At 43.6% G+C, this 12,972-nt stretch overlaps 1 protein-coding gene across 1 annotated transcript in view; it reads right to left on the reverse strand.

Annotated features, from left to right (window-relative positions):
* LOC134674191 (prolow-density lipoprotein receptor-related protein 1) overlaps positions 1-12,972 on the reverse strand; it is a 154,348-nt gene that overhangs the window by 102,360 nt on the left and 39,016 nt on the right. Inside the window, exons 23-34 of the mRNA XM_063532248.1 lie at positions 12,206-12,341; positions 11,290-11,368; positions 9,932-10,151; positions 8,618-8,772; positions 7,309-7,396; positions 6,237-6,437; positions 5,558-5,673; positions 4,416-4,503; positions 3,410-3,581; positions 2,799-2,936; positions 1,292-1,370; positions 590-746 (exon numbers count right to left, since the gene is read on the reverse strand). Of these exons, the coding sequence (XP_063388318.1) occupies positions 590-746; positions 1,292-1,370; positions 2,799-2,936; positions 3,410-3,581; positions 4,416-4,503; positions 5,558-5,673; positions 6,237-6,437; positions 7,309-7,396; positions 8,618-8,772; positions 9,932-10,151; positions 11,290-11,368; positions 12,206-12,341 (1,629 nt within the window). The remainder of the gene's footprint in view (positions 1-589; positions 747-1,291; positions 1,371-2,798; positions 2,937-3,409; positions 3,582-4,415; positions 4,504-5,557; positions 5,674-6,236; positions 6,438-7,308; positions 7,397-8,617; positions 8,773-9,931; positions 10,152-11,289; positions 11,369-12,205; positions 12,342-12,972) is intronic.

Here is a 12,972-nt window from a genome sequence, read left to right on the forward strand (position 1 = left end):
TTTAAATGGCCATATGTACTGTAAAACGTTGTACGATACATGTGCGAATAGGTAATTCGCAACTCGTGTCGATTTAAAATACTCCCTTCGGTCGTGTTTTAATTTATCGCACACACGCGCACGTTCGGTCCGTCGATGAGACACAGGTGTGTGCAGTTGTCATTGCTTCATGATTGATCGTAAACTTTGAACTCTATTACAAGTATGTAAGGTTCATGTTAGGGTGTTGAAGCTTACCTTCGCAAGTGACGTTTTCTTTAGCCAGCCGCATGACGTGCGGGCACGCACACACGCGCACATTCGGCCGGTCGATGAGACACAGGTGTGTGCAGTTGTCATTGCTTCATGATTGATCGTAAACTTTGAACTCTATTACAAGTATGTAAGGTTCATGTTAGGGTGTTGAAGCTTACTTTCGCAAGTGACGTTATCTTTAGCCAGCCGCATGACGTGCGGGCACGCACACACGCGCACATTCGGTCCGTCGATGAGACACAGGTGTGTGCAGTTGTCATTGCTTCATGATTGATCGTAAACTTTGAACTCTATTACAAGTATGTAAGGTTCATGTTAGGGTGTTGAAGCTTACCTTCGCAAGTGACGTTATCTTTAGCCAGCCGCATGACGTGCGGGCACGCACACACGCGCACGTTCGGTCCGTCGATGAGACACAGGTGTGTGCAGTTGCCGTTGTCCATGGCGCAGGGGTTGGCCAGTAGGGCTGGCTGGCGGCTCGGGTGGATCACCTGCGGATTCGGAAGACTTCTTAGAGACAATAGCAAACATATAGTTGGTCAAGCAGATCTTGTCAGTAGAAAAAGGCGGCAAATTTGAAAAATGTAGGCGCGAAAGTATATCGTCTCATAGAAAATTTAAATTTCGCGCCTTTTCTACTGACAAGATTTGCTTGACCATCTATATATAGGTTTTAACAAAAATTATTGAGATTGAAATGATTGATTTAGAGAGGTAATTTGCGGCCACTGAATTGTCAAACGTCAACTTTTGACAATCAGAGTTTCAAAACTGTAATATAATTCACGCCATAAGGCCCCCCCCACATCTAGCGTCTTTCGAGCGTCGGCGTCTACAACTCTATGGCCGCTGCTCGACGCAACGTCGACGCAACTGCGCAGCGACGTCATTTTCCATAGCGCTGACCAGACGCCGACGCTCGAAACACGCCAGATGTGGGGGGGGGGGCCCTAAGTTCTACATTATTCTACAATTCAAAAACCTGAGCAGCAGAAGCCTGTTTGCGGGCAACCCAGAGTTGTTTTATAAGACTCACCTTGATATCAAAAGGTTGCATCATGGTTCTCTGCACAACTTGCACGTCACTGCCATTCCATTTATTGGCTCGCATCACACTGTATAAAAAATTAAACATTTAACTCAATATTTTAGATCACACTGTATAGTAGTTCACTCGGGGTCCCTTTGTTTCCCATAAAGTTTTAAGTCATAATGTATTGTTTGTCATATTATCGTTAGTCATAAAACTGAAACCGTTAACTTTTCAGGATTTTCGTAAGGTTATTCTGTGGATTGGTTAGGTTAGGTTAGGTTTGTTTTATGGCAATCCTGAAAAGTTACGCGTTTCTGAGAAAAACCAATTATGACTAACGAAAATTCGGACAAACAATACATTATGACTTAAAACTATTTGGGAAACAATAGAGACCCAGTTCACTCACTACTCACTTTCACTGTGTAGTAGTGTGTGTGTGTGTGGGTAGTAGTGTGTGTGTGTGTGTGTTCACCCCCCATAAGGGGGATAGGCCTATGTTCAGCAGTGGACGTCTTATGGCTGAGATGATGATGATGATGATGTATAGTAGTAGTAGTAAGCTCGTTATTCAAGAAACAAATTAAAAGTAATATACAATTAGGAAAAGCTAAGTATCAAACCACTCTGCATGACTTGCGTTGTCACGCGCGACTACATATGTCAGGAGCATACGTCGGACTCCAGCGGGCATTTTCGTGGCATGTCAGAATGATAGGTAAGGTTCGCAAATCAATCAATTCACTTTCGAGTATTTGTACTTAGTATTTGGTACCTAGTATTTATAATGTAACAAATAAAGCAAATCTTTCTATTGATTAGACGGCACTCTACCAACAAATATAAGTATGAACAACAGTCATAATGACGCATGTCAGCTATTTATTTGTTTTTTAAGTGGCCACTTCAGTGGGCTATCAGTCATCACTTCAAAGAGTATTTACACATTAAAGATGAATAAATGATAAATTTAATCAACTATGTTACAAATACTAGGTACATTATAATACTCGTAAGTTAAGATTTTTTTGTAAACCTTACCTTGCCCTCAAACTGCCCCCTATAGTCCGACGTTTGGTCAGGAGCGATTTTAAGTATAGAGTCGAGCGCGACAATATAAGTCATCCTAAGCTAGCATGAATTGCGTTCTCGCATGTATGGAGTCGCGCGTGAGAACGCAACTCGTGCTAGCAGGTCAGATGAGCACAGCGAGCTATTGCAGGCGCCGTAGCAGAATTTACCCAAGCTATGTCTGTCCGTGTGTTAAAGTATTGAATACTTTATTCCCGTCCCCGTCCCGTCGTACAGGGTTGTGGGTTGTGGGGTTTTCCCCGGACACTTTTTGAAAACCCGGACGGCCTTCAAACTAGGACAAATCCGGAGAAACCCGGACCGAACAGTCAGATGAGCACAGCGAGCCAATGCAGGCGCCGTAGCAGAATTTACCCAAGCTATGTCTGGTTTATAGTTTATTGCATGGTGTATGGTGTTTCTCTGTATCAGTACGAACCTGTTGCTTCTCCAGTCGGTCCAATAGACGTGCGACTCGAAGAGGGTTACAGCGAAGGGGTGGGAAAGCATGGCGTGACCGCGCAGAACGAGCTGGTAGCCGGTTCCGTCGTACAGGGTTGTGTGGATGGAGTCCGATCTGAAAACATAAAAATACTTTGTTCAAAGTTCTTTTATATTGGTAAGTATTTTATGATACAATGCCTGAAGACTCGCCTCTTTGACCAATGTGTCCTGCCCACCATGACATACGGTGCCGAGACATGGACGCTTACTAAGGGGGCTGTGCATAAGCACAGAGAGCCATGGAGCGCGCCGTGCTCGGTATCAAGCTTCAAGATCGAGTAAGGAATGTCGAGATCCGTCGCCGCACCAAGGTGCATGACGTGGGTTTCGCCATTACCAAAGTAAAATGGAATTGGGCGGGACATTTTGCTAGGCAGAGTTATGGCAGGTGGACTAAAATGTTAACAGAATGGTGGCCGCTTTCAAATGAAAGAAGCGCCTGGCGTCCGTTGGCTTGCTGAGTGCCAACGCTGGGTAACTATACTTGCTTTGTGGTACATAGCCCGCTCGGCATAGTGAATATCTCCGTCCCTCTCGTGCACATACTTGGCGTCGATCCAGTAGAGCCTGGTGGCCACGTGGTCGAGCGTGACGCCGTTGGGCCACGCGCCGTCCGCTATCTCGTCGACGTGCACCACGGTGGTGCGGTCAGCACCGGCCATGCTGCATCGCTCTATACGCGGCGCTGACTGCTCCCAGTCACTCCAGAATAGGTAACCTGAGAACGCAAAGAAAATTCGTTGCAGGGTAGTAACCGTCTAAGACCATCACATTGTCCGATCTGATTTCGGGTGTCGGATATGACCACTAAGGAGTAAAATGTGGTAAATGCATTTTTATATTTATTCATTTAATAATAAGGTGGTGGTATTGGTGCTCGACGCGATCCCAGTACAGGTCATCTTGAAACTTAAGTAATTGTCAATAGAGGTGACAGCAGGGTGTCATCTATTGGTCATTAGCATGTCGAGCACTAGTACTACCACCTGTTCAAATGTGATTGATGCCATAAGGCACTGTCTTTCTCCAAGGGTCGTCATCAGATATCGGATAAGACTAGTGCTCAGAGTCTGCACTAAGAACTGATACATATTTGTGTATTCAAAGTGCAACAGAACGTACAGTTACCGCTTGAAATTGTAATTACACCTAAACAGAAATATCTAATAATATATGATTATATCCTCCTCCTAAGTCGTTCACTCTTGACGTGGTCGTGGTTGTATGATGAGACGTATCTATCGTGGATAACGCAGCCCTCGCAATACGCCTCCACTTGCCACGGTCTTCAGCGTTAGGGGAACACTGGACTATGGTGGTTTGTGTCGCAGATTTTATCAGGTCTGTCCAGCGCGTAGGTGACCGACCTCGTGACCGCTTGCCTTCCACTCGTCCTTGGACAACGAGACGTTCCATGGAGTTTTGGTTTCGTGTAACGTGCCCGAAGTATTTGAGGATTCGTATTTGAACAGTCGACGATAATCTCTCCTTCACTTTGAGTTCTTTCAAGATCGAAACATATGATTATATATGATATCACAAATTAACTCACCATGTTTGGGATCAAGTGCAATAGCGCGCGGACTCTCCATGTCGCCCGACACTAGAGTGCGCCGGTACCGACCGTCTAGGCGAGCCACCTAGCGACAAAAGGACACCAATAAATAAAAGGTAAGGCGCGTATTTTTTACATGTTCATGTGACCAGCTGACGTTCTTTCCTCCGCTATACAACCGGCTGACGGTTTTTAATTTAAAAATAGCATTTAAACTGACTGACTGAAAAAACACACGCCTTTGGGGTTAGGGGTTAGGTTAGCAAAGCCAAAGAGAATAGATAGTATAAAGTAAATTTTGTAGTCACGGTACATTTACTGCCATCTATCGACACACGATTAAAAGTTAAAATAAAATTGAAAATGTATTAAATTAATCAAAATATGTTTACGGATAAATGATTTTTAATTTTTATAGTTCCATACTGACCCACGTTCTTTCACTGATACGTGTTAAAATTGTTAAATATCAAACGGTGTCGTCAACGCCATCTAGCTGAGAATAGGCCAAAGGTGTGTGCGCCATTTATTCGAGAATGACTTTTTCTTGATTTCCGAGGCACTTTTTTTTCTTAGACTTTATTTATCTTATACGGAGTTTTATATACATATATCTTTGGCAAAGCTAACCCGAGGCGGCTCTGCAAAGTTACAAAAGTAACATGTTTACTCCTGATGGCATGTAGGTATGATTTTTAGAGTCAAAAAATGCGTAATAAAGGTAGATTTTATGTTGCGATTACTGCATTACAATCGCAAACATGATTAAAAGTATGCAGATGTAACATTTTTAAACTGTGGCGTCTCCTCTAGCTGTCACTGCCAACGTCGTGCCATAATAATCTAACAGATGGCGTTAGGGGTTAGGGAGCTAGAACGCACAAACTGCTAAGAACATACTACGTCTAGAACGTAATTAGTATGAGACCTACATCGCGCTTACGGAGTTATAATGTCACTTGCTATATATATAACTTCCGACCAACTCTCAGTGGACTTCGGTCCCCAGGCATAACACCCGCCTGGAGAGAGTACTCTCTATTCTCTACCTTCTACAAAACCATCAAAATTATTAGATTTTATTTATTTTCTTCAGGTTATGAGCGCCAATGATATACTAATGCACAAATCACACGTACCTCAATCTGCCGCAGCGTGCCTTCGACCCAATAGAGGTTGTTCGCCACCCAGTCGACGGCTAACCCCTCCGCCGTCGACACGCCCTGCTCTATCACCACCTTAATGTCGCTCAGAGCTGTTGAAAGAAAAATCATTTTAATATTCACAAAAATATTATTAATTTGAACGTCTCTGACAGTTATTAGGGAAATAATTTTGAATACCACGTTGGTGGTAAACAAGAATATTTCTCCCGTCCGCTTCCGTTCAAGAGCCACTGTGTTCTTGAGAGAAGAGATGAGCGCTCGAGAGATTAAGGTTTCTAGTAGTAGGTGTCCATATTTATTGTCTTACCTATCCCCTGGACTTTGCCAGAGTATATATGGTCATCGACCACGTCCGTCCAGTATAGCGTGACCTGGTCTCCCGTCCGCTTCCAGTGAAGAGCCACTGTGTTCTTGAGAGAAAAGATGAGCGCTCAAGAGGTCAAGGTTTCTAGTAGTAGGTTTCCATATTGCCTCACCTGTCCCCTGGACAGTGCCAGAGTATATATGGTCATCGACCACGTCCGTCCAGTATAGCGTGACCTGGTCTCCCCTCCGCTTCCAGTCAAGAGCCACTGTGTTCTTGAGAGAAGAGATGAGCGCTCGAAAGATCAAGGTCTCTAGTAGTAGGTGTCCATATTATATGTTGTCTCACCTATCCCCTGAACTGTGCCAGAGTATATATGGTCATCGACCACATCCGTCCAGTATAGCGTGACCTGGTCTCCCGTCCGCTTCCAGTCAAGAGCCACCGTGTTCTTGAGAGAAGAGATGAGCGCTCGAGAGGTTAGGGAAGGCAGTTCCACCGCGCGGACCTCGTGACGGTTACTGAACACCAGGAGAGGCGTGGCTTTCTCTGTAATAGTTTAGTTGTATAAATACAAAATGTCTTGTAGACTTCTTACAACAAAAAGTAAAAGTCACACCTGCCAAATTCATCGTCAGTAACATATACGGAATGTGCATGGACTGTAGCGGGCAGCATAGGAGCCCCCTGTTTATTGGCGCGAAGTGTAAATGTCAATATTAAGCTTCCAATGTAGCCCACAAGATGGCAGACCCGACAATGCATAAGAGAACGTACGTGAACTTAAGAGGGCAGCACTTGCTTAGGCGTGAAGTGTTTTCGAATCAGCCCACAAGATGGCAGACCCTCAGTCCCTATATACATCACAAATTATTTCATTGAATTTTCTATTGCAACATCTGTTTGAAGGATCATAAATTTCATGATGGATCAAAGTCACTTTACATAGCAATTTATTATAAGTGGCCGGTTTTGATAGACAAGAGTCACAGAATAAATAATAGTACTACCGTACAGAAAGTAAACTTCCTACAATACCGCATACAGCGGTTCAGGGTCGGATCATGCTATCCCTTTCTAAGATGGCACTATCCCTTTCGGGTATATCGAGTTGTAAAAATTCAAGCCATTATTTGTTCCTGAGTCATGGTTGTTTTCTATGTATTTAAGTATTTATATATTATATATATCGTTGTCTGAGTACCCACAACACAAGCCTTCTTGAGCTTACCGTGGGGCTTAGTCAATTTGTGTAAAAATATTCTATAATATTTATTTATTTATTTTATTTATCATCTGTGGTCGTGCACGCAAAGGGACGTCAAGTCGTGCCTAATAATTGCTCGGAGCATTGCTGAGCCGAAGAGAGCCGAGTTTGCCCGAAGGAAGGTTCGCACCCCTGACAGCAGTGTGAACGTACCAGTGCTTTTACACGTGAATCCGTCATCGGCCAGCTCGTAGCCGTCGTAGCAAGTGCATTTGTGCCGATTCTTCTGCGGTTGGCATGTCTGTGAACACAACAATATAATGAGACCATTTTTAGGGTTCCGTACCCAAAGGGTAAAACGGGGCCCTATTACTAAGACTCTGCTGTCCGTCCGTCTGTCACCAGGCTGTATCTCACGAACCGTGATAGCTAGACAGTTGAAATTTTCACAGACGATGTATTTCTGGTGCCGCTATACCAACAAATACTAAAAACAGAATAAAATAAAGATTTAAGTGGGGCTCCCATACAACAAACGTGATTTTTGAGCGAAGTTAAGCAACGTCGGGCGGGGTCAGTACTTGGATGGGTGACCGTTTTTTTTTGCCTTTTTTGCATTATGGTACGGAACCCTTCGTGCGCGAGTCCGACTCGCACTTGCCCAGTTTTATTTACAATCGCCCACACTTTTAACTGTACATCGGTGGACCTTATGCCTTTTGTAATAATGCCCACCGATCAGGGATGTTGCGAGTATTCGCATCCGCATCCGCAACCGCGGAACTTCCGCATCATTTTCAAAATCCGCATCCGCATAAAATCGATGTGGAGCTTAATGCGGATGTTGAACAAGTCGGCAATTTTCTATTGTCATTATTATATTTATTTTCTCTTTAATCCTATCTATACTTCGTTTTTTTTAGCATTAGAAATTAGGTAAACAATCTTGATGTGTCTTTTAATTGAAAAACACATTTTAAAAATAAGTTACGGCAAATATGTAACAATTATGAATCTAATACGATAATTTATATTCTTCTGCTTTTTTCATAAGTAATAGTTTTATATTTTTATAAAGCGTTTTTCAATTAAAAGACATGTCAAGATCGCTTACCTTCTTGCAAGTTCTTTCTAATGCTAAAAAAAACGAACTATAGAACATTTGATATTTTTTCTGTCCAACTAATCCCTTCCACGAATAGGGAATATTACGTACAACTCTGCGTAGGGGGCGCCACTACCACTATCCATCACAATCTGGGGGTCTACCGCGAATCAAAAAAATCTAAATTTCGTTATCTAACCTCTCTATCACTCTTGCACATTCGAGCGATTTTCGCGTTTCCCAGTAGACTCTTGTTAACAAACCGCCAAATGTCATATTTTATTGTCTGTGAAAACTTGTCAAAAAACAGTTTACCAGTTACTAGTGGTTTACTAGCTAGCTTAGTGCTGCACTCTGGCGGCAGAACATTGCAGTAATACCCCCTATTCAAAAGGTTATATTATATTGAAAACCCACCTGGCTGCACACGCCCCAGTCGTGGCAGATGTGACGCTCGGAGCAAGTAAAGCCGTCGCGCTGCAAATGTAGCGTCGCTGGACACGCGCACACCGCGCCGCTGGGCGTGGGGTGGCACTCGTGTGTGCATGCCGCTGCCACGCACATGGGCTCGCCTGTTGATAGAAACTTTGAATAAAACCATTGCATATTATAAGCTAAAACTTGAAACCATGAAGCTTAGAGGATATAACCAACGGAGACGCCATGTCTAAAATTTTCGGTACAAAATAGTCTGCCGTTTTTTGCGGGGGAGGGGCACATTAAATGTATAGGTACGTCATGTCAGATAAACGTCAGTCCATACATATGGTCGACATGTGGTTGACCATTGGCCGCCTATTTTCGACAGAGGGGAACGCCTCTTAATGGCGGCTCCATTGTTAATTACTCCGAGCCATAAAGCATAAGTTCGCTCACGGTATCTGGAGCCTGCAGTGATATATAAACTCAACCCATCGTTAGAGTATTTTTACCATCGCCAGGAAAATTACAGTGAATAGTTACCATTTGGCGCCGTGACTTATATTCTATATGTTGTCTTGATCACAATCGTAGCTTCCATAACACAACTCCATGGAGGTGGGCGTTGTTATGGTGGTAATACGGGGATTCCCGCAATTTCAATAAGGCAGTTACAATTTGGTGCCATGACCAGGATATTCTACACTTATCGCAATGGTCAGCTTCGTCGGACACAACTGTATTTGTGGTACGCAAGACGGACCATATATATTTCAATGGAGGCCCGACGCACTCGTTCAGAGTAGGCGTGGTAAGGTGGCGTTTCTCGCAGCTTAGTTACGGTAGTTATATTTAGGTGCTGTGATTAAGATATTCCACACTTACCACATCGATCGGCTCCGTCGGACCAATCAGCGCAATCATAACTGTATGCAGTAGCGGTACGCAGCGGGAACCATTGTCACATTTCAACGAAAGATCAATACACTCGTAGGTGTCCGTCTTGTAGCGCGATGTTGGTTTCAGTTTAGACAGGTTATTGTTACATTTTGGTGCCATGACCAGGATATCCCACCCTCAACACTTACCACATCGATCAGCTTCGTCTGACCCATCAGCACAACCATAACTTCTATCACAGAGCTGCAGTAGAGGTACGCAGCGGAAACCATTGTCACATTTCAACGAAGGATATATACACTCGTAGGGGTCCATCTTGTAGCGCGTGTTGGTTTCAGTTTAGACAGGTCGTTACATTTTGGTGCCGCGGACCAGGATATTCCACCCTTAACAGTAAAATGGTCTACTTACCACATCGATCAGCTTCGTCTGAGCCATCAGCACAATCATAACTTCCATCACAGAGCTGCAGTAGAGGTACGCAGCGGGAACCATTGTCACATTTCAACGCAGGCGCGACGCACTCGTCTGGAGGGGGGGTGGTGGGGGCACGGGTGGTGGCTCGGTGTTGCTCGCAGTTGGCTTCGTCGGAGCTGTCGAGACAGTCTGGATGGTAATCGCAGCGAAATTCCTGTGGATATAATTACGGAAAGAAATTTAAGGATAGAGAGATGAGACTGTGTTTCGAGTATTGTCAGTGAGGAGACACTCCTCCTTTTGGGCAAATTCGGCTCCATTCAGCTCAGCATTGCTCCGAGCAATTATTAGGGTTGGCACCACTTGACGTCCTTTTGCGTGCACATTCACAGATAAGATAATGATTTGAATTTGACAACGGGATAATGCCATAAATTAGAAAGGGATAGTATGATTCGACCCTGAATCGCTGTCAAACTTCGGTTTTGTAGGAAGTGTCCTTTCTGTACGGTAGTACTATTATTTATTCTGTGGTATTGTGATTATGAAACTCAAAGCAAATTTTGACTGATACAATCGTCCATATCGTTAACTAAAAATAAATTACTAATAAACTTTATGGCAAAGATTGACCAATGTATTACGATTATGAGTATGATTGTTAGTAAAACTTTTTTTAAATTCTAATATTTACAATGACAATAAGAAATCCACCTTAATGGTTAAATGGGAGCTTGTAATATTGCAAGTTAAGGCTGAACTGCTTTATTTACAAGCATAAGTTTAGTATATGTAATTATGAAAGATTATTTGAGGGAAACCAACAACGAATCATGTTTCAAAGCAAGACTGATCTTTAGAATAAGTACAAACAGCATTACTCTTAACTGTACATCGGTGGACCTTATTACAAAAGGCATAAAGTCCATAAAGGCATAAGTTATCCTCCTGAGACTAAATGTACATTACAATGTACATAATCGTGCAATCTAATTTGAACCTTTTATGAACCAAATAAAGTAGCATTTCTTTTGTTTCATTTCTTTTTAAAACAAACGGAATTCGTTCCAATTTACTAATAGAATAAGGTTCGAATTAAAAAAATTAAAACATTATATGCTGGGTCCTACAAGGTTAAGGGCGCCTGTACATGGTGCCAACACCGCACCGCCGCCGCACCTTCGCGATTTATATGCGGCAGCGCGGCGGCGGCGGCGCGGCGGCGGGCTTTACGCGTCTCGTGTACATAGCGCGGAGGTGCGGCGGCAGTGCGGTGCCGGCGCGGAGGCGGCACCGTGTACACGCGCCCTAACAGTGTGGACGATGGTACAAGTATAAAGAGTAATGTTTACCTTGCGTATACACTCTTTATTCGCACACTGAAACTCGTGTTCTTCGCACACGCTGTTCTTGTTCGTAACCTCATCATTCCTGTCAAAAAAGGATACGTTAAATAAAAACCGGGCAAGTGCGAGTCGGACTCGCGCACGAAGGGTTCCGTACCATAATGCAAAAAAACAAAAACAAAAAAAAGCAAAAAAAAACGGTCACCCATCCAAGTACTGACCACTCCCGACGTTGCTTAGCTTTGGTCAAAAATCACGTTTGTTGTATGGGAGCCCCATTTAAATCTTTATTTTATTCTGTTTTTAGTATTTGTTGTTATAGCTGCAACAGAAATACATCATCTGTGAAAATTTCAACTGTCTAGGTTTCACGGTTCGTGAGATACAGCCTGGTGACAGACGGACGGACGGACGGACGGACGGACGGACGGACGGACAGCGATGTCTTAATAATAGGGTCCCGTTTTACCCTTTTGGTACGGAACCCTACAAATGTGCATTCATGAAATTCGCCCATGTGTAAATAGAATCAAACTAACCTAACTCTTAGCCGATTTCTCAAGCGGCTGAATGTGGCAGTCACCAACCAAATACGTCAAATTCTTGTTTATTGGTTGAATTCGTCCGTCGTTACTGCACTCTGTCTCGTTTTCTCTTAGCAACAACCTTATAGTTGTATCGTGCTCGCTCTAATTTTAAACGAAATGCTCAATGTCATGGAGCGATAGTTGGTACATCAAATATCGACTTTACTGCTTGGCATTAGAGTTGTAAGTGGCTCACCGTGTAGGGGTGACGCCGCAGCAACGCTGCTCGTCCCCGCCGTCGGCGCGCCCGTCGCAGTAGTACTCCCAGGGCACGCAGCCGCCGTTCGGACAAATATCGACTTTACTGCTTGGCATTAGAGTTATAAGTGGCTCACCGTGTAGGCGTGACGCCGCGGCAACGCTGCTCGTCCCCGCCGTCGGCGCAGTCGGCGCGCCCGTCGCAGTAGTACTCCCAGGGCACGCAACCGCCGTTCGGACAGCGGAACATTAGCGGGTGACATTCTGCGTTTTCTGCAAGGAAATGTAATGGTCAAGCCAAACTTCGTTAAACATTTCCGGCGTGGTTGACTTTTCATGTTAAAAATTCCATGGCGAAGAAGTTGATGAAGAAGTTGTTGATGTTATCACCTTATGTACATAATTCAACTATGTTCTCGCAATAAAAAAATATTGATTGATTGATTGATACATCGCATAAATTAAAAATATTAAAGGTTCGATTCCTATTTAGTGAGGTCCAATTATTTAAGTGTAAAGTGGATGCGTGAATTGGGGTTCATTTGGCGTTGTGATGCAACTTGTGATAACGAGGCCATTTTACCAACTTTACGATTTGGTTGACAGATATTGTCTCGAGCGTGGTGCCCAGGCGGTTCTATACAACTATGCAATTTATGTACGTCGAAAACGGGACTGAAAATGCATTCAATTTTAGTTTTTCCTAACTTTTTAGGTTTAACACTAATTGTGTTTTAAATTTTAAGCTTGCGTATCTACTAGAAGTACCTTACAATTTTGATGATCGATGAATGAGCCAGTGACTAAACCACAGGGCGGACTCGCCATACATCAAAAATCATTTGCGTTTATATGTGTGCGCGGCACGTGTGGGTAAGTCGCTTTACTGAGAGGACGGCACAAG

This window comes from Cydia fagiglandana, chromosome 19, assembly GCF_963556715.1.
Source record: "Cydia fagiglandana chromosome 19, ilCydFagi1.1, whole genome shotgun sequence".
In the NCBI taxonomy this organism is placed as follows: Eukaryota; Metazoa; Arthropoda; class Insecta; order Lepidoptera; family Tortricidae; genus Cydia; species Cydia fagiglandana.